General features: G+C 50.4%; 1 protein-coding gene across 1 annotated transcript; it reads right to left on the bottom strand.

The window, feature by feature from the left end:
• Positions 1-1626: 1626 nt before the first annotated feature.
• PPIH (peptidylprolyl isomerase H) lies at positions 1627-20290 on the bottom strand. The gene is made up of 10 exons (XM_020781150.3): positions 20151-20290; positions 19989-20053; positions 18939-18962; positions 17675-17719; positions 16143-16185; positions 10847-10939; positions 9726-9813; positions 3243-3283; positions 2750-2837; positions 1627-1750 (listed from the first exon to the last, which is right to left on the bottom strand). Exons 1-9 carry the CDS (start codon positions 20214-20216, stop codon positions 2769-2771), a joined length of 534 nt encoding a protein of 177 aa, XP_020636809.1. The 5' UTR covers positions 20217-20290; the 3' UTR covers positions 1627-1750; positions 2750-2768.
• Between the last annotated feature and the right edge of the window lie 1272 nt (positions 20291-21562).

Genomic DNA, 21562 nt, shown 5'->3' with positions numbered 1-21562 from the left:
TGGCCGGCTCCCTGTTCCCCTTTAGCTCCGCCCCCTTCGAGAGACGGGGACTGGAACTCCACGCTTACTCGATTCCTACGGGCTGCCGGCCGCTGGGCTTTCGGCTCTGATTGGCCGAGACTCTTAGCCCCGCCCCGCCCCTTTTCCCGGGAAAGGTGCAGCCAGGAAATGTCCTTTCCGCTCCCTCGCGATGGGCACCACGTGCCCAGGGAGCCTCGGCCCGGGTGGCCCTCAGTAGCGTGGCCGATGGACTTCTCTCCCCGCCGGTCGGCCGATGGCCAGGTTTTAGTCGAGCTTCACCCTCTCCTCCTTAAAGAGTCCTGCGGAACTCACGCCCACCTGAACGGCGGCATCTCTCCGCGATCACGGAGTTGTTGCCCAAGAGCCGCTAGCCAGGAGAGTAGAGGCTTCTCCCTGCTGTTTTAGGAACCAAGAACTTTGGCCCACGTAGAGAAGCTTTTTTAAATAAGTTGCCCCCGAGAGCTTTTGCCCCAGAGGTAGAGGCGCGGCGGGGAGTTGGCAGGCCCTGCTGTGCCTCATGGCCCGGAGGCTGGCTTCCCGAAGCAGCTGGGAAAGCACCTGATCGGAATGTACCTCCCGTAGTTCACTTCCGCCCTGCCAGCAGCTAGAGACAGGCAGAGGAAATTCGCGCAGGTCTGTCTTTGGTCAAATCAAGCCCCACCAACCACTTGGGAGAGCGCCCGGGCGCTCCTGCGCTCCTCAAGAGGATATTTAAATAATTACAGCAGTTATGTTGTTGTCTGTTTTCCGATGGGTGGGGGACCATTGAAGCACCTCATACTGGCCTGCCACAAAGTCACCTTTGTGTGCCAGGTATGATCCCGCGAGGAGGCAAGCAAGAGAATGGGGGAATGGAGGAAGAGAGGATTCTTCCCCTAAGAGTTATGCAGAGATCATTTTCGCAGCCTTGGCCACGTGGTTGCTCTGTAACCGACAAGGCATGAGATGGGTGGGAGATTTTAGATCCCTGAAGAGATACTTTTCAGCTCCTAGCCTGATCTTCCTCCTATCCCCCTCACCCCATCACCTTCAAAGTGAGAAAACAAGATGCAGGTGGTGTTTCAAAACAGTCCTTTAGCTGCTGCTCACTTCCCTTGCCTGGATCAAATCTGCTGCTAATATTTGTTTTCTATTATTTTGCTAAGTGTTGCAACCTTGATTCATGTGGTTAACTTTGTAAGATGCAGCTGATGACATGAAGTAGCTTAATCTTTGGTTTGTGAGCCACTTGTCTTCTATGGACCGTAAGGTCATTCTATATAATAAGTCAATTAAAAATACACTAGATGTAGAGGAGAAGAGTCAAAAAGCTTAATCACAGCTGACGACAGCTATACTCAAAATCTACCCTTTGGGGTTCCATGGGTCTTTTCACCACTCTCCCCCCCCCCCCCCTGGGATTCTTCTTTGTTTCCTCCTCCTTTGAGTGGAATGAGACAAACTGCACCTAAGTATCAAATAATGAGCGGCGTATCCTAACGGTTTCCCACACACAAGCTGGCCTTGCAGATCCCAATGGGCGGGCTTTCATGAAACCATGCCAGGCAACGGCCTAGACTAGAGAATCCTCCCCAGAGGATGATTTGGTGGGAATAACTCCGGCAATTAAAGAATCGTCTTTATTTACATGGGGAAGGAAAAAAAAAATAAAAGCTTGGAATGGATGAGGCAGAAGATCAAAGCAAGGATGAAGCAATCGGGAAGTGGTGATGGTCCAAGATGAACAGGCCTGGAACCGGGGGGGGGGGGGGGAGGAGGAAGAATTAGTCATCATGGCGACATTGGAAAGAAATCAGTTCCATTTCTCCAACCCAGCCCTTTCACCAGGTGTTGATAGCCGCCGAGAAAAAACTCATGTTAATCGTGGGTAGTCCCGCCCCCCTACATCAGCTGCCACGGGTTCAACTGTGTTGAAATGGGCCCTGTGGGAGTGAACACTTGCCACAGACTTAAGGAAGGAGGGGACCTCTTCCAGGCCCCCAATGTTAGGCAAATCTAACTGCTCCTGGATAGTCCAACTCCAGGATCTGGGGTTTATGCCCCAAAGTGAACTTCAGGAAGATCAATGGGGCCCACAGTGGGGCCTTGGCAAGCAAAAGGGGCTCAGGGACCCTTTGCCGCCCCTCCTTCCCTAAGGGAGGTGCGTGTCCTTGCCTTTAAAAGGCTAATGACTTTGTGCAACAAATCCTATGCAATTCGGACAAACAGGATTCCATTCTGTATATCTATTGGCTGTATTCGTAACCCCTTTTCTATAATTTATTGAGCCTGTCCTAGAGAAAGCGAAGTCACCCAAAGGGACCTTTGGGTTAGTTAAGAGTGGGACCTTGGCCTGCATTTTCAAGGTGAGTCAGCCTGTTTGTTGCCGCCGTGAACCACCCAGCAAAGCGTGATAAAGGAATCCGAGACCCTCTTCTTGACCTTATAAACATTTAATTTGGCTCTCAGATTCTTTCAGGCTCTGCCCCACTGAACGTGGTTTCAAAGCCACCGAGGCAGCAAGCTAGGTTAAGACACTGTATACTAAATGAACACTGATGGGAAGCCGCCTTCTATGTGGACGGAAAAACTGAACTATATACATCAGGCAAAAGCGCCATCCTGCCACTCATTTCCCAGATCCTGTGCCTCCGCCGGGCAGCCTATTTCTCTTTGCAAAGACCGAAGCCGGCCCATGAGGCTGCTCCTGCTGCATCTTCAGCTCTGCTGAGGGAAGGTGGGGACCTACCTGAGGGCTTGCCTTCATCCTACATCTCCCCACACTGGGCAATCACGACAGGCAGCTTGGGTTTGTTATTTGGGCCCGTGGGCACATTCTGGGGGGAGAGAAGGCAGCGTTACCAGCAGACCGGCTCAGCACCCGTTCCCAAGGTGGCTGAGGCCACCCCTTCCCCACCATCTGAAAACCAGGAACAGTGGCGGTGAACATCTGTCTTTAAGCTTTTTTTAAAAAAGTTTTGCTTGCAACGCCCCTTGTTGGCCCCGAATTGATGAAAACCGGCCATCGTCGAGACTGTGGCATCGATCCCGATTCAGGCCCGGACCCCTCTCTTCCAGGACTACCAACTCTGATCGGCAGGCAATGGCCCTCGGGCGTCAGGCAGGATTACTGCCTCCTGTCCCTCGAGACCCCTGACATCCCCGGGGCGATTTCTCCCACAAGTACCAACCAGGTCTGACCCTCCACGGCTTCTGAAACCAGGTTGTTGGGTAGCACTTACTTCAATTTTCCTCATGACAAGCAGGCCATCAATTATTTTACCTGTCAGGTTAAGAAAAGAGAAAACTGGTTTTATTACCGGAGCAATTTCAAATTCACAAGCAAATTTAAATTCCTATCGCAGGAAAATGACACAAAAAGGAAAGGGAAATTCTTGGGAATACACACACTTTTCTTTTGGGTGGGGAATAAAAGATAAGAAACATAGCTAACCAGGGATGGAATTGTATGAAATACAGATTTGCAGGGGAATTATTTTTTTGGGGGGACAACAACTTCCACAAGTTGCCAGGAATTCCCCAGGCAGAATTCTTCGGGTCAACCAAGAAACACACACTTATAGACTTCTGAGTCTGACTAACCTGGAGCAAAGCCTAAGGCTGCAAGGTCTGTTACATACAGCACTGATGTTACCTGTCTGTCATGGGTTTGGAGGGAAAGTTCCATCCTATGGGGAGTGGAAGGCGGGACATCAGGAGGAGGGGCTGTACTGTATATATATGTGGAACGTGTGTGGAGAGTTTATGAGACACTGAGAGACACTGGGATGTGACGAAGCAGCAGCTGGGAAGAAGAAGCTGTTGTGGGAGTCTGTGTGTCAGACAGGGTACTACTGTGTGTCAGAGTACCAACCTGATAGGTTCAGGTGTCTGTGGGTTAGCCAGAACTGATAGGTTCAGGGTCTGTGCTTCAAGTTAAGGGTTCTGGGTGAACCAAACTGTATGCTTGTATGAGTGAGAATAAGCCACGTTACTTTATTTATTCACCTGATTGTTTTATTTTTCCATGTGTGTGTTTAAATAAACCTTATTCTTTTTATTTGTTAAAATCCATCCCTGGTCTGTGTGACTTCTTACAGGGAATGGTTGGTGGCAGCTTAGTGTAACTGTGTGACATATCCCAGTAGGTCTGGGTTTGTCACATTGATTGGTGTCCAGCGTGTGGGATACGACTGGTCCAGTTGTCCAGTGGTCCAGCAAAGCCTTGGCAAGTGTGCCCAGAGCAAGGGGGGTCTAGTCAGGGACAGTCTGAGGCGCGTAGGTAATCTTCTAGGTGTACCTCACGGGGAGGTGCGCTAGTAGAAGAACGTGCCAACTGGGGAGACTTAGATTAAGGTGCTCTGAGGCAGCCTAGTTTTGGCGGGAAAAAGCTGAGGCAAAACTGCGTAGTAACAGTGATCTAGCTTGCCAGCTGAGAGGCCCAGCAGAGGGGGGTAGGCTCTGACTCGATACTGTTGCAAGTTTAGTACTGAAGAACAGCAGCAATCTCTAGGGAGAGCTGGTTCTGAGGCAAGAAGGAAAAAAGTGGTCGTTTTATTTTGAGGCTTGACTTTTTAAAGCGGCCTGTTCTGAGGGGGGATTATGCCCTTGACTCGAAGCCAGATGGCCGAAATGAGTGACGTGAAAGACCCCCAGATTGACCAAGGTTCTGAGGATGAATTTGGCTCAGTGCAAGGTGACAGCACAGGAGAGCAGAACCCAGAACTTAGAAAATTGATCCTAGCCCAACAGCATGAACTGAGGGTGAGGGAAATGGAGGAAAGATTAGAGAGAGAGAAAATGGCATTTGAATTAGAGAGAGAGAGAGAGAGAATGGAGAGAGAAGAAAGAATGGAGAGAGAGAAAATGGCGTTTGAATTAAGAAAACTGGAACTGATGAACCAGAACAATAATAATAATAGGGATTCTGAGGGAGGCCAACTGTCTAAAGCTGACCTGAAGAAATTCCCTGTGTACCACAAGGGAGATTGTCCTGAGGTGTTCTTTTCCTTAGTGGAAAGAGCGTTTGTGGACTTCTCAGTGAGGGAAACTGAGAAGATGACCATCATGCGATCTTTAATCAGTGGTAGCCTGGCTGAGGTTTATGCCGAGATGCCTGAGGAACTGATGAAAGATTTTGCAGAGTTTAAAAAACTGGTGTTTGCCAGACATGGGATAAATGCGGAACAGCTGAGACAAAGATTCAGGTCCCTCACCAAGAAACCAGAACAGACTTTTACCCAAGTGGGGGCCCAATTGGTGAGGCTGCTTGAGAAATGGCTATCGCAGGAAGGGACAGAGACCTATGAGCAGCTTAAAGACTTGATAGCACTGGAACAGTTCTATTCAGTCCTGCATGGGGAATTGAAATTCCAGGTGAGGGAAAGGAAACCGAAATCTGTGGCAGCAGCCGCAGAGATCGCAGATTTTATTTCCCAAATAAGAAAGCCCTTGGGTGAGGGGAAATCTGTAGGTAAACCCAAAGAAACCTACAGCAAGTACTCTCAGGGACCAGGGAAAAGCCAGCAAGGGGGAGGGGCCCATGGTGAAGGGAAGCCCTCAGACATGAAACTAAGACCTCAGATTTTGGAGGGAAAACCAAAACAAGATGAGAGAGAATCAAAATACACCAGAAAATGCTATTTCTGTCAGGGAAAGGGTCATCTAATCTCAGAGTGTGAGAAATTAAAGCAGCTAAAAGGAATGGTGCCTCAGAATTCTAGTGGGACCAAGCCAAAAGCTGTGTTCTGTGTCCAGAAAGAGCAAGGCTCAGTGTCACTGAGGGAGCCTGTTGCCATGGCTACTCAGTCTGGGACAGCTACCTCTGCTGATCAGGCTGAGGAAAATGGTCCTCTTGTGGAAGTAAAGCGCTGCTTGCTGGTAAAAACAGATTCTCAGTTGTTTGAGACAGCAGGGGTGGACGTAGGAATACTTGACCGTCAGTATAGGGGGCTGCGGGACACTTGTTCCCAGGTAACCCTGTGCCATCCAGATATTATTCCTGGGGAGTTTATAATCCCAAATGAGAGCATGAAGGTGGCAGGGATTGAGGGGCAGGTAATCTCTCTGCCAGTAGCAGAGGTACCTGTCAACTTTCAAGGCTGGAGGGGAGTTTGGAGGCTAGCGATTTCATCGACTCTGCCAGCAGCCGTGCTCGTGGGAAATGACCTGGCTGAACATGTGAAACGGGTGCTAGTGATTACACGCTCACAAGCCACCACAGGGACAGTTCAGGGGGGTAATGATGAGCCAGAGACGGAAGCAGAGGGGAGTTCAGAAGCTGTGGTGGAAACCTTAACCACAGACAGCAGATTTGGACAGGAGCAAAAGGCAGACGCCACTCTCCAAAAGTGTTTTGAACAGGTGACTGACGCCCAGCTAACACCTGAAACCCCAGTGAGATTTCTGGAGAAAAAGGGGATTTTATATAGAGAAACCCTGAGGAATATCTCAAAAGGGGGAGGTGGGATCAGAAGTCAGCTGGTGGTACCTGGAAAGTATCGCCCCATGATCTTACAAAGGGGTCACTCTGACATGTCTGCTGCACACTTAGGGGTGAAAGGGCCCCTTGATTTGATCAAACAAAATTGGGAGCAGATCACCCAGGATGACCCACAAGACGTTGTGACATACATAGACACCTTGATGAATGACCTAAGGAGAAATCTAGAGCTGGCAGCAGAAAACCTGCAAGCTCAGAAGGTCAGACAGAAAACATGGTATGACCACAAAGCTAGAGAGAGGCACTTTGACCCAGGGGAGGAAGTGCTTTGGCTTAGGCCCTGCAGAGAGAATAAACTGCAGCTCAAATGGGCAGGACCATATAGGGTCATTTCCAAGATGTCAGACCTGAACTACCTTATAGAGCAGGAGGAGAACCAAGCAAGGAGGGTGGTTCATGTGAATGCCCTAAAACCCTACTACAGAGGGGAACAGAGGGTTCTATTCGCGATAAAAGCAGCTGAGAGTGAGGAAGCTGAATTACCCTTCTGGGAGGGCAGAGGGGAAGTAAAATACAACCCAGAGGAGGTAAAGATCAGTCCTGCACTCACCCAAGACCAGCAGCAAGAACTAAAAATGCTGCTTAGTAAATATCAACAGGTGTTTTCCAACAAGCCGGGGATAGTGAAGGGAGTGATGCATCGGATCCACACAGGGGATGCACCCCCGCAGGCAGTATCCCCATACCGAGTAACGGGACCCTATAGGGACAAGGTGCGGAAGGAGCTGGACGAGATGCTTAGGGAGAACATAATCGTCCCCTCTTCTAGTCCTTGGTCCTCTCCGATAGTCCTTGTGGACAAGCCTGATGGGAGCATTAGGTTTTGTGTCGATTACAGGAAATTAAACCGTGTAACCACTCCTGATGCCTACCCAATGCCCAGGCTAGACAACCTGATTGAAACCATAGGGGGTTGTCGGTTCATCTCATCATTGGACCTGGTAAAGGGATATTGGCAATTAAGAATTGATCCCAGGGATCAAGAAAAGACTGCCTTTTGCAGCCCTTTTGGTCTCTATGAGTTTCGAGTCCTGAGCTTTGGTCTCAGAAATGCACCAGCCACATTCCAAAGGCTGATGGACCAGACCTTGGCAGGGCTCAGTGACTTTACAGTGGCCTACATTGACGACATAGGGATCTTCAGTAATACCTGGGAAGATCACCTGATACACCTGGAGTTAGTGCTGCAGAGGTTAAGTGCAGCAGGGCTAACAGTAAAGGCTAGCAAGTGTCAGCTGGGTAGCCCAGAAATAAAATACTTAGGTCACATGGTAGGGGGAGGAATGATAAAACCCCTGGAGGCCAAAATAGAAGCTGTTCGTGATTGGCCTAGACCCAACACCAAGGAAAAAGTCAAATCATTTCTTGGGTTGGTGGGCTACTACAGAAAGTTCATCCCGAGGTTTAGCGAGATTGCGGCTCCGCTGACCGATCTGACGAGGAAGAAGGCTGATGACCGCATCCCGTGGACCAGCGACTGTGAGGCGGCGTTCCAGAGGTTGAAGGAGGCGTTAATCAACTATCCTGTCCTGCGTGCTCCAGACTTCGACCGGGAGTTCATCATCTACACCGATGCATCTAACAGCGGGGTAGGAGCAGTTCTGTGCCAGGAGGATGAGAATGGTGACCAGCATCCAGTGTCCTACCTGAGTAGGAAACTTCAAAAAGGTGAGACACATTTGGCAACCGTGGAGAAGGAGTGTTTGGCCATAGTCTACGCGATCCAGAAGGCCAAGCCTTACATCTGGGGAAGACATTTTATTCTGTGTACTGACCATTCACCACTGCAATGGTTAAAGACAATGAAAACCCACAATAGCAAACTTATGAGGTGGGCTTTAAACCTACAGGACTATGACTTTGAAGTGAAGGTGGTCAGAGGGTCAGTGAACTGTGTTGCTGACGCCTTATCAAGAAGACCTGAAGAATGAAGACGGCGAAAGAACATGGACTATGTATATATAATGATGACAAAAAGTTAAATGTACCTGATTTTGAATTTGGTTTGTATGAATAAAGGTAAATTGATGTAATGTTAATGGTAAATGTTTAAATGCATAATTGCTATGGTTAACTTAGAGTGTAAGTATAAGTAAGTATTATATGGTATGTATAACTGTTGTTGTGTATTTTATACAGGTTGTTTTTTGGTGAAAAGCACGTTAGCTTTCCCCCTACAAAACAACTTATAAAGAGGGGAGGTGTTACATACAGCACTGATGTTACCTGTCTGTCATGGGTTTGGAGGGAAAGTTCCATCCTATGGGGAGTGGAAGGCGGGACATCAGGAGGAGGGGCTGTACTGTATATATATGTGGAACGTGTGTGGAGAGTTTATGAGACACTGAGAGACACTGGGATGTGACGAAGCAGCAGCTGGGAAGAAGAAGCTGTTGTGGGAGTCTGTGTGTCAGACAGGGTACTACTGTGTGTCAGAGTACCAACCTGATAGGTTCAGGTGTCTGTTGGTTAGCCAGAACTGATAGGTTCAGGGTCTGTGCTTCAAGTTAAGGGTTCTGGGTGAACCAAACTGTATGCTTGTATGAGTGAGAATAAGCCACGTTACTTTATTTATTCACCTGATTGTTTTATTTTTCCATGTGTGTGTTTAAATAAACCTTATTCTTTTTATTTGTTTAAAAATCCATCCCTGGTCTGTGTGACTTCTTACAGGGAATGGTTGGTGGCAGCTTAGTGTAACTGTGTGACATATCCCAGTAGGTCTGGGGAATTATTTTTTTGGGGGGACAACAACTTCCACAAGTTGCCAGGAATTCCCCAGGCAGAATTCTTCGGGTCAACCAAGAAACACACACTTATAGACTTCTGAGTCTGACTAACCTGGAGCAAAGCCTAAGGCTGCAAGGTCTTCTCTAGGAAAGAAAAAGGACGTTTCCGTGGTACCTCTTGGGAGCTGTAGTTCTTTGGGAGGCACCCTCTATAGAGCTCAAAGGACATCAAGACTCCAAATTCCAGAAAACACCACAGGAACTTCCTCCACTCTGCTTTGATACTAGCAAGAGGCAGAAAGGCTGGAGAGGGCCCTGCAGGCACAGATGTTAGGCCCTGCGCTCCAGGTGAGCAAAATGCAGATGTCTGTTCAATGTGTGTGCTGACATACCCAGAATCCTGCCTGGGGAATTCTGGGAGTTGGGATCCCAGCAGGTGGGCCTCAAAACGGCTCTTTGGGGGTTTCACCCTCTCCTTGAACACCATCACTCACCAAACACGACGTGCTTCCCATCCAGCCAGTCGCACTTGGAGCACGTGATGAAGAACTGGCAGCCGTTGGTGCTGGGACCACTGTTTGCCTGGTGTCGAGGAAGCACACAGGAAAGAGACGGGGATCATTCCTTGGTCACTGCCGTTCGTTTGCGAGAAAAGAATGGACTTGCCCTGCGCCGAGGCTACCCGTTCCCAGGGGAGGAAGAAAGACTGCCAGCGCAGCCGGGAGAGGAGGCAGGAGCTCTCCCGAAATGTGGATCCAAAATGTAAGGACGCTTCTCCTCCCTCAGAAGCTGGAGTTTGGCACGATGGCTTCAGAGCCCAGCCAAGAACGGAGCCAGGCTGGGAAATTATTCTACCGAACGAGTGCCATGAAGGGAAGTGTCTCTTGGCTCTGCGGACTCCCCCTCACTCCTGAGCTGCTCCGTTCGGCTTTCTGGGGCTTGGTTTTCAGAGGAAACTCTCCCCCGGGTTTAAAAAAGGAAGCGGGAGAGGACAGCCTGCAGTCACCCCAAGGGGGTCCTCTGCAGACCTCCTGACAGGAATTCTCCTTAAGAAAAAAGACTGGGTCACCCTCACCCACCTTCCTCTGAGGAGCTCAGGAGGGTGTCTGTGTCTCTCTGGGTGTCTTTCTTCCTTTAAGCTGAGAAGAGGCCCAAGAGTGACTGAAGGCTGCCCAACTACGGGCAGGTCCAGATTGGGGAAAGGGGGTTGGGCACAGGTCTCGCCAGCCAGAGCCCAACCTTCAGACCAAACATAGGACGGAGCTAAATCCTAAAACCTAATGGGAAGAGACCCCTCACCTTGGGGCTGAAGCCAACCCTCCTGGGAGTCCCCATTTGGTCCTGCTCAGGGCCACAGAGGGACAGGCTGGATGCCCATTCAGTGGCTTCTCAGATTCTGTATGGCTTTCGTCCTGGTCTAGAGAGCCAAAAATGCCCCTCTTGAAAGCTCAGCCGTACGAGCTCTGAAGTAAAATACGCTGGTATTTTTGACGCAGCTCCTACTGGAACATCTTCTCCCGCCCCCGGAAATTCTCTAAAATTGGATATGTGGCCCTCGGAGTGAGAAAGAGGGTCCCCCATTGCACTCTAACTTCTTCTCTGTCTGCCGACTTACCATCGAGAGCAAGCCAGGCGCCGAGTGTTTCAGCTTGAAGTTCTCGTCGGCAAAGGGGCCCCGGTAGATGCTGGCCACACCGGTGCCGTCTCCCTGTTTAAGGAAGCCAAGGGGGTAAAAGCGTTCAGTTTCTGCATAGAATCGCCGAATAAATGAGTTAGGATGGGTCCACTTGAGGCCATCTAGTCCAACCCTCTGCTCAAGGCAGGAACCCAAAGCAAAGCCAATCGGACTGAGGGTGGTCCAATTTCCTCTTGAAGGCCTTCAGCGTGGGAGCCCTCACCACCTCCCCCTAAGGTCATGGGCCCCACTGTCGTACTGCTCAAACAGTTAAGAAGTTTTTCCTGATCTTCAGTGTAAATCCAGCATCCTGTTGTGCTGATTCCTCAGTGAGGCCCTGCTGACTGGGGAATCTTTGACCACAGCCCAAATTGTAACTTCTGCTACATACCAGGGTTGGCCAACCATGCCCCTCTTGGTGGGGTTGAACTACATCTCCCAGCGGCCTTTGCCTGTCTAGTCCCTGAGGAAGGACCATGGGACAAGTAGTCCAGCAATAGCATTTGCCCATTGGTCCACCTGCTAGCGTTGTGGACCACCTCTCTCGTACTGAGCTGTCAACATGCCATCGTGAAGAAGAGCCACCAAAAGATTTGGGGGGAAATTTAACTTCAGAAAAGTTTGAGGAATTTGGCTGGTGTGGAAAGGCCCTAGAAAATGACCTTCACCGTTATCTTCTCAGCTTTTCCCAAATGGCCCCGCGGTGCTCAGATTAAAAATAAATAAAGATAAGACACATTGAATGGTTCAGGTGAATAGGATTTTTTTTAAAATAGATCACTGTGGAAAGAAGATTGGAAAGAGAAAACGAGGGAGTCTTATAGAATTATATATACATTGCAGGCAAAAGGAGGAGACAGAAAGACACTAAGAAGTTTTTTCCCCGCTAGAAATGGAGCATTCAGGAGCTGAAACCCGAAAATCCAGCTGAAAAAAAGCAGTTTTCTCCTATTAAAGGCTGCAGGAAACCTTCTGTCCATCTGTCCGTCCACTCCCTTTCCCCTCAATTTCTCTGCGCCTGGCCCCATTCCCCTGCCTTTCCTCTCTGGATCAAATGACACTGACGGATCGCTAGGGCTCAATCAAAGCTAGGCTTCAAATTTGAAAGATAACATTTAGTAGCATTTCCCATGAAAGCTGATCAGTCTTTCTAGAGAAGGCACGTGTAGCTTAGTATTGTTTTAATTTTTTAATTTGCTACACGGGGAAAGAAACAATCAGGATGATTGCTTTCTTAAGCACAGCTTATGGCATCGTCCTGTAAAGTCCAGCAGTCCACATATACGCCTTTTATCCTTTTTTTAAAATCCCTGAACTACACGACCCCCCACAGAGTCCATTGTGTTTGGAGTTGGGTATGTTCATGAATGCGATAGGATAGAATAAAAGTTTTTAAAAAATAACGACACCGATAACGCCAGGAATCACCTCCTTCCCTAGGTTTCCAAATGCTTTGACTTAGCCTTCTGTCGGGTTATTTTAAATTTCAATTAAAGTTACTTGGCGAGACACACTGGAAAGGGTATAAATGATGTTTTTAACCAGGGAAGGATTTTAAAACTGCCAAGTAACCCTGGCACTGTGCCACGAGGTCCGGTTTTCAGATCACTTTGTATTTCCACGCAGGCGCTGGGCACATCATCTATTAATCCGCCCCCCCCACACCGGTACTGAGGATGTCCACCCTTAGTCGTCCCCTCTCCCAAGAGAGGATGGCAAACGGCTACATCCGTCTCACTCCAGGGAGAACAATATTGTGCATTTAGCCCCCCCCCCCCAGTTTTTTGCTCCCAACAGTGCAACCCCCCTCAAAAACAGGATGCTCTGTTCCAGGGACCCCTGAAAGTCTGGAGCGTCCGATGGGCCGCTCACTGCCATTTGTAGCCACCCGGCAAAGAGTTCTCGGCTTGCTTTTGTGTTTGTCTTTGTGTTTGTCTTTGTGTGTGTGTGTGTGTGTGTGTGTGTGTGTGTGTGTGTGTGTGTGTGTGTGTGTGTGTGTGTGTGTGTGTGTGTGTGTGTGTGTGTGTGTGTGTGTGTGTGTGTGTGTGTGTGTGTGTGTGTGTGTGTGTGTGAGAGAGAGAGAGAGAGAGAGAGAGAGAGAGAGAGAGAGAGAGAGAGAGAGAGAGAGAGAGAGAGAGAGAGAGAGAGAGAGATCTGCTTCAGCGGAGGCAGCCGAAACTCAGCCGGAATGTCACCCGTGCTGCTCCCATCCCTTTGCTCTGCCGGGAAAAAGCCGGAGCCTGGCTTTTCGCGTAATCCCTGCTCCGCTGTCCTCCCACCCCCTCCCCACATGATGAAAAAGGCTGGCTTCCCAGGGGGCTCCATTGACCTAGTTTCCCCCTCGCTGGAGGCGAGTGCGCAGCTGAGCCCTTTGCTTTTCAGATCAAGCTCCCTGATCTCGCTGGGTGCTTGCACCATATCCGCCGGGAATAGGAGCCGGGGCGGCTAAAACTGGGGCAGGCTTGGGAGGTGTTCAAAGGGAGGTGATGCCCCCCCCACCGGACAGGGAAGCACCATGGCATTTCCCCTCACTACCTCCTGGGGGTAGAGAACTGGGTGGTTCAGGGCGACCTGAATCTCGTCCTTCTGTTCCTCTGCAGGAAGGCAGAAGGGCTCGGTGTGTCCCGGGTAAGGGCTGGGCCAGGAGGGTCTCGGAGTCAGGAGCAATTCAGCCTCTGAAACCAAGCTGGCTGCTCTGAGGAGAAAGGAGGGCATCCTTGACCAACTGGGGAGACTGGCCGAGGAGAGCTGGGGAGATGGGAGGGCGTGACTGCCCAGTGACCAGACAGACATGGGCTCAAGCGACAGGGAGCCCGATTTTGGCTGAATAGCAGGAAAAACTTCTCAACTGTTAGAGCAGTACAACGATGGGACCCAGGACCTCAGGGGGAGAGAGACACTTAAGACAACCTCCTGGCAGATACCTTTTGATCCGGATTCCTGCCCTGAACTGGGGGTCGGACCCGATGGCCTTATAGGTCCCCTTCCCGCCCCCCATGATTCTATCATTCATTTCCAGTAATGGAACTGCTGTAGTCACACCAAGCGTGTGTCGCTCAGAAGGAGCCACACATCTTGAGACGGAGTTGCAAAGAAAGGCTGGGTGAGGCATCTGGCTGCAGAGCCAGAGGTCGGGCGTCTGAATTCGCACTCGGCCTCCTCGACAGATGCTAGCAGACACATGTCTTTGGGTCCCACCCTTGACCACGGAAAGGCTACAAAGCTCCAACGAGGAGAAAGTTCGTTACCCCACTACTTCACGCAGGTCTCTCGGCTGAGCTTCCAACCTGTAAACTCAACAGTCTCCTTTTTAATTTTTTTTTAAAAAGCTATGCAGTCCTGTGACCATCAGGAGGCTGTCATAGTATGGAACGGCCTTATCGCGCTCCCGACTTGGGCACCAGTCACACCACCTCCCCTGGCGGCCGTTCGTTTGCTCATACCAGGCTGTGCAAAGGGCTTCAAACTGAGCCGAGCCGCTCCCCAGGTGGAAAAACACGCTATAACCTCATCGGCTTTCAGACTGGTTTCGGCTGGAGGGTTTGCTCTGGCCAAAGGGGTGCCTTCTCCCTTCCCCCTTCTCAAAAAGTAAATTTTACAAATTGTTTCTCGGCTGGAGATCAGTCACGTTCCAGTAACAGCACTACTCTTTACGGCAGGACCCCCATATCTGTGGGAGATCAGTTCCAAGCACCCCACAGAGGGTGAAAAAAGCACATTATATAGCAAACAGTACAGTACTGTATTTTAATACTGAACGCTACGTGGTCTCTGTCCCCCTCTAGTTCGTGTAATGACAACATGGAAAATATACTTCTCTAGTAAACACTAAGTATTTTAGTGTGGTCTCTAGTTCCCTCTAGTGGCAGGCTTTGTAACTTCTGACTTTAGAAATATTTAGAAAGGAGTTTTCTTTTAATATGTTTAATACAGTAGTTTCAGACCATGGATAAGTGAATCAGTGGCCTTGTCTAGATTACCCATGGGTCTCTGTAGAGCAGCCATGTATCTGGCTTGGCGATACCACTGTTTGGATGACTACAACTCCCAGAATCCCCAGCCAGTATGGCTTATGACTAAGTACACAATGGAGTCTGCAAAGTCCTCCCAAAGAAAAGCACTTCATGCTGCAATGTTTCGTGGCAGAGCAAACTAGTAATAAACAAGAGCCACCTGTGGGCATGATCCGTTTGTGAGCCACAACCTGGCACCCTCCTAATATTCAATCTCTCGGGAATTGAAGGGAGCGCCCCTCCCCTTATGCTGCAGTTTTATCTGCAGCATCACAAGCTGCCTGTGGCTTGTGGCAAGTAACCAGGGGGGCCCTTTCTGGGCTGGGGCGACTGTCCATCTGTCCAGCATGAACCAATCATTCCTCCCCGCCTCTGGATTCAAAGAAAGCCCCGCCTCTCTGCTGATTGTTCTTTTCCTCTCTCTTTAGTCTGTGGGTGGCAGTTCTTTGCTGGTTGTTGATTGGTTCGCAACTATAAGCCATGAAACATTTGTATTCTCTCTTCCACTAATGTCTCAGAGTGAGTTACTGAGATTTTAATGAGTTAACGAGAAAGAGGTGGACCAACTGGGGGACGTGCAGCGATTCTCCTCTGTGAGCCCCTACTTTTATTGCACAGCATAATAATAATCAGAAGAATAATAAGAAAAGAATAACCAGAATTTCCAAACTAGTTTGCTCTGGGTGATGGAATTGTAGTGCAGGGTCACCCAAGACCAGGCTGGGGAGACGGAAGCAAGTTCTAGGTGCAGGCACAGCGGGACAATTAATTTATTTTACACCAAAGTGCTTTACCGAGAATGGCAAATCCTAGGTGCCCTCGGAAGGCCTGCCTACAGAGGCACGCATTCAAATCCAGCAGGAATCATGGTATGCCTGGGGAACTGGCTCCATTTTCTGCCCTGCAAGCCGATGCCAAAAAGGTGGAAGTACTGAAGGCTTTTTTCCATGGCACAGTCTCTGTATCTCTCTAGTGGGCCTCTATGGTAAATACACCCTGGAAATATGTACACAGAAATACATATTCCTGGGGTTTTTAATTTAGTATTTTCTGGCAGCGGATAAGCGAATCCGTGGATATCGATCCCACAGATAGGAAGGGGGCCCTACTGTACACGTGGACAATGCTGATGCACCCTGGCAGGTGACAAGCACACTTCTCTTCCTCTAAGTTAGAAACAAAGCACAAGAAGAACCGGAAAAAATAAAACACAGGGTACCTACATTGACAAAATCACCTCCCTGGATCATGAAATCCTTTATAACCCTTAAAGAGAGAGAGAGAGAGAGAGGTGATATTGCATGGTGGGTTTATAAATTGGTTACTTTCTAATTAACTTGCTAGTTAATTGCCTGTCATTTGGTGGATCTATGACTGACCAAGCAGCAAGATTAATTAGCCATTAATTAACAGGAACTGCAGTTGTCAGCATCAGAGCTTTAAAACATGACCTTCACGGACTATAGCCACCAGAATCCCCCCCCCCATCAGCCATGGCTGGCCGGGGGATTCTGGTGGTGGTAGTTCCATGAGGGTCACGTTTGTAAGCTCCACTCAGGGGAACTGAAAGAGGAGGTGTCACCACTGCACGGCCATAGAAAACCCTCCTGTGTCGCCCTCCTGGGTTAACCTAGACTGCAGGGGGTTATTCAAGAGGGACCCCAAGAGACACCATCACCCCCTCCAATCAAGAGCCTCATGGCTCCTCTGGAACTCGCCGCCTTCGCAGAAGGCTGGAAACCGGCCGTGCTTCTATTAGCTCCTCAAAGACTCAAGGGCATCAACCTCTAAAGGTGGACAAACAGGAAACTGATGGTGGATATTCAAGGGCAAGGGGGAACCCCCCCAGAAAGGGTTCAGTTTCTGTAGAATCCAAGCATCATGGAGTCAGAAGGGGCCCCCATGAGGCCATTGAGTCCCACCCCCTTGTCAAGGCAGGGATCTCAAATCAGAGCAGATCTGACTGTGGGTGGTCCCATTTTCTCTTGAAGGCCTCCAACGTTGGAGCGCTCAGCACCTCCCAAGGTCCTGGGTCCTCTACTGTATACTGGGGTCTGAAGCAACAGGAGGCAATCTGTGGTCAACTGGATGCGCCCAACAGCCCTAGCTACCTACAAGAATGAAGGGCATCGGGAGTGTCACAACACTAGAGGAACCAGCCTTTGGTTCCCAGCTCTGATTAATCGGCAACTCCCAGAAGCCCCGACCAAGAGCCATCGTGCTTGGAAATTCTGGGAGCGAGTTACAGACCAACAACCTCCAGAGACCTGAGCTTCTCTCTTGTTGCACCAGAGGGAACACCTGCAGGTGGAAATTGGAGAACGACCTTCGCTCAGTGTCAATCACGGAGCCAGAGGTTGGGAGTTCGATTCCTCACTGGGCCTGCTTGACTGGGGCTGGACTTGAGGACCCGTCGGGTCCCTTCCTGCTCTGCCCTTCTAAGATGATGATGATGAAGACCTTAGATAGAGGCGAAATACACAGTTCCCAGCAGTGCCATGTAACAGCTGGAACTACCTTTAAGAAGAACCACAATGGCAAACACAGCCACGCGACCTCAAAGCAGAAGCCTGGGGCTGGTTCAAAGGGAAGACTTGAATGGGGAACCCATCAATATCTGGAGATCTACGTTTCTCTGGTATGAACTGACTTATTCTATGCACTGCATCACACTGGGTATCTCACATTTCTCTAGAAAAAGCCAAAAGCCATTCCTGAGTCATTACCAATAGCTTTGATTGTGAGACAGACATACCTGTGGAATGTACTGCCTTTGTAACCGATTGGAACGCCGTCTTTCCTGGAAGGTGAGGGAACAGAGACTGAGAAGAGGCAAAAAGCGCAGATCACAAGAGCCGACATCTCCATGGTCCTCAAAGAATTCACGTCTGCACAGCACCTTCAATGGCATTCGTGAGACACACTAAAGTGGTTTGGGAATGCCCCATGTAAAAGTAATAAAACTTCAAGCTTACAAAAGCTCTCAAACCATAGAGGTTCCTTGCCTACAAAGCAGGGCTCCCGTATCCGCAGGATCTGTATCTGCGGAGTCACTGATCCACAGTCTGAAAATCTTAAAGAGAAAAATCCTAGAAATAATTATTTCCAACTGTGACGTTCCCAGAACTGGCCCTTAGAGGGGAATCGCTTTTTCTTTTTAAATAGCATTTGCTATAATCCGTGTTTTTTGGCATCTGCAGAGGGAGTTGGTAACTGGTCCAGCACGCATACGGGGGTCCTAGTGCACTGCCCTTCAGCTGTTGAAAGAGACATCCTACATGGATGTTTCCAAAAAAGGAAAATATAGCAGGGGGAGACAGGGGATGCTCCGATGGGACAAAGAGCACAGGAACACGCTCCACATTTCATGGGTCGAGGGAAGAGAGGGGGCCCCCCATCTCATCCCCCAGTTTCATATGGGCATGTCAGCAGCAGGCTCGTCTTTCTCCTCTGAATGGGATGGGCTAGGAAAAAAGAGAGGGTGCATTGGCCTACTCAAGAGATTTCCCATTTTGTAGACAGAGACCCCAGGGTGAGGGGTCCACCGCTTAGGACCTAGGAGCTACAGAAAAATGAACTTTTGACAGGCAGCTTGGCCTCGGTTAGCCTCTCCTTCGTTCCTTCCAGGTCAAATCACTAGAGGCTTCAAACTGAGTGCTGAAGGGAAGGCAGAAATCCAAAGGTAATAGAAAACTTTGTCCAGGATCCAAAGAAATGAAATCTATACAGAAGGACAGACCATGGGCCAAGGCAGAAAGTTCCTCAAGGGGGCAACGGTAATTGCCAAATAGACAAGGCATGAAACCTTTGGCATGGAAAAAGGCTTGACTCCTCAACAGGAAGCCCAGGGGCAGTAAAAACAACAGGAGAAACGGCTACACGAGGGGGCGCTCCTCTCAGGGAGACTGATCACTCCTTTAAACCCAGCTTGCGCTGCTGGGTTTTTTGGCTTCCTTCCTTCCCTTGCGGTTCCCCTCCCCCCCTTTTGAGAAGGGGAGGAATTGGCAGAGTCAACGTACCTGAATTCACCTGTGCAAAATTGCCTGAAAGGAGAAGAAAATTACGGCGTCACGTTCGCTCACAACAAACACCACACGCAGATGCAAGCGGTCCTGCCCGCTGAACCAGTGGTAAAGAGGGCCGCTCTTGAATTCAGGGGGAAAATCAGACAAAGAGGAAATCCGCTCCCAGTCCACTCCCTACACCAATAAACATGGGAAGTAGTGAACGCTATACGGAGCATGGCCTCTGGCTCCCTGTCGTGGCCCTTTTTGGTAAATAGGTCCTGAGAATACACGGAATTACGTATTTCTGGGGGTTTTAAATTTATTATTTTCAGGCAGCAGATAAGTGAATCAGTGGATAATATTTGTGCGGGTGTGGGAGATCCAATTGTACAAGAATAATTTAAAACACAGTTCCTTATTATTAAGAGCGTTAAGCAGGGCTTCAGGATTGGGACAGAAAAGGCTCAAGGGCGACCCTGGCCCTCAGGGCCACCAGTTGCTCATCAAGTCCCAGCTAGGAAATACAGTGGGGCCCTTTTATCCACGGGATCAGGATCTGCCAATTCACTTATCCCTGCTCTGAAAATATTAAAAGAGTAATCTCTCTCTTGCTGGCTGAGTGAAAAATTAACTTTTTTTTCTTTAATTTGTTTACTGCTCCCATCAGCACCATGATGACGCTTCCAGAACTGGCCCTTAGGGGGAGCCAAAGACCAAGCTATGTCTAGCGTTCGCCATCATTCGCGGTTTTCAGCATCCACGGGATGGGTCATGAGAGCTGATCCCCCGCGAATACGGAAGTCCTCTTGGACCGGGCGTAGGAGGGCGGGGCGGCCTCAGGATGCGTCCCCAAGCCCCCTTCCCCAGGAGCAGCCATTCCTTCCCTCGTTCCTCCTCCCACTTCTCTGGGACTCGGCGAGGGACAAAGAGGTGCCGCTCTAGCCGCCTCGCCTCAGTGCTCCGCGAGGGGAGGACCCGGAAGAGCCGCAGGAAAGGGGCAGGGGAGGCGAGAAGGGCCGCGCGGCCGCTCTGGGCGGGCCTCTCGCTGGCTCGGCTCCTCACCTGAAGTTCTCCGCCGTCTTGGGCACCACATCGGCGAAGAGCTCCACCTTCATGCGGCCCACCTCCTGAACAGGGGAGGAAGGGGGGAAAGAGAGAGTGAGGGGGGGCGCCAGGGAGGGGGGGCTCTCCCCTCTCCCCCCTTTTTGCCCCTCCGGCCCCTACCTGGCCTCCGATGGTGATGTCGAAAAACACCACCGGGTTGTTGGGATTCGAAGCCAGCACCGCCATGGCGACCACCTCTCACCTGGAAGCGGAAGGTAGCTCCTGCGCGCGTGCCCTCGGGTGTGACGTCACTTCCTCCGGGGGGGGGTTTCCTGCGCCGCTTCCCTCTGAGCATGTGCGAAGCTGGCCCTTCTGGAAGCAAGAGCCTTCCCCTGGCCCGGGACTGCTCCTTAAACGTGGAGACACCACCTGGTCCGTGCGTTGCGCGGACACGTGTCCTTGTACCGCGAAAGCTTCCACTAAAACCGAGCTGTCTGTGAAAGTCCAAAGGGTCCCGTTTCGCCTGTTTTTTTTTTTTTTGGCTTTTGCTTGTGTTTCATGTAGGAAGGAATGGTTATTCTTTGTTTTTATTTCGTTAAAATATTTATACAGTGGTGCCCCGCATAGTGATGTTAATCGTCGCTATCCGGAAACTTCGCTAAACGGAACAAAAAAGCCCATAGTGTTCCTATGGGCTTAAAACTCACCGTTGAGCGAAGATCTTCCATAGGGGTGGCCATTTTCGGTGCCTCTAAAGCCAGGCAACACAGCAGGAGGCCATTTTGGAACCACCGATCAGCTGGCCGAAAATGAGGCCTTTGGCATTTTCCCCCAGCTTAGCTGCCGGAGCCTCGAAGCCCCGCCGCTCAGCTGTGGGAAAATGTCAGCAGTCCCTGGGCAGTGGCTTTGGAAGGACCCCGAAGGCACCGCCGACATTTGCTTTCCGAGCTCTCAAAGGGCTTCCCCCACACACACATTGGAGAAAGTCCTTTGAGAGCTCCGAAGGCTCTCAGCGGCGGCTTAGAGGGTATCCGGATGACTTCTAGGCGAAGCACTGGAAGCCATCCGGACCCCCACCCTCTCACCGCTTGGAGCTGCCCCGCGCCTGGTTTCCCAGCCATGCTGAGACTCCCGGGAGTCCCAGCATGGCTGGAATAGGCAGGTGTGGCGCAGCTCCCGGCGGCGGGGGCAGGGTAGGGGGGTCCGGATGGCTTCCAGGCGAAGCACTGGAAGGCATCCGGAACCCCTGCCCCCGCCGCTTGGAGCCGCCCTGCGCTCAGCCAGTGCTTCCAAGCGGCGGCGAAGGAGCGCCCGCCGGGGGCCTATGGGGAAAAATCACAAAGTGATTTTTCCCCATAGGGAACATCACAATGCGATCGCAAAAAATGAATCGCTATACGGATTGGTCGTTAAACGGGGCGCTCGTTATGCGAGGCACCACTGTATTTCCAAGTCCTCCATACAGAGCACGTTACCATAGTCTTTCGAGACTTAAGGATGACTAACTAACTAGGCTGGGCGGCGGTGGGGGGGTCCAGACCAGGGAATGGGGGGTGGCCGGCGTAGCATTCAGCGCTGCCCTCACCTGTCCG

Source organism: Pogona vitticeps, chromosome 7 (genome assembly GCF_051106095.1).
Source record: "Pogona vitticeps strain Pit_001003342236 chromosome 7, PviZW2.1, whole genome shotgun sequence".
Taxonomy (NCBI): domain Eukaryota; kingdom Metazoa; phylum Chordata; class Lepidosauria; order Squamata; family Agamidae; genus Pogona; species Pogona vitticeps.
Note: the sequence above shows the minus strand (reverse complement) of the source record. Positions and strands in the feature narration are given on the sequence as shown.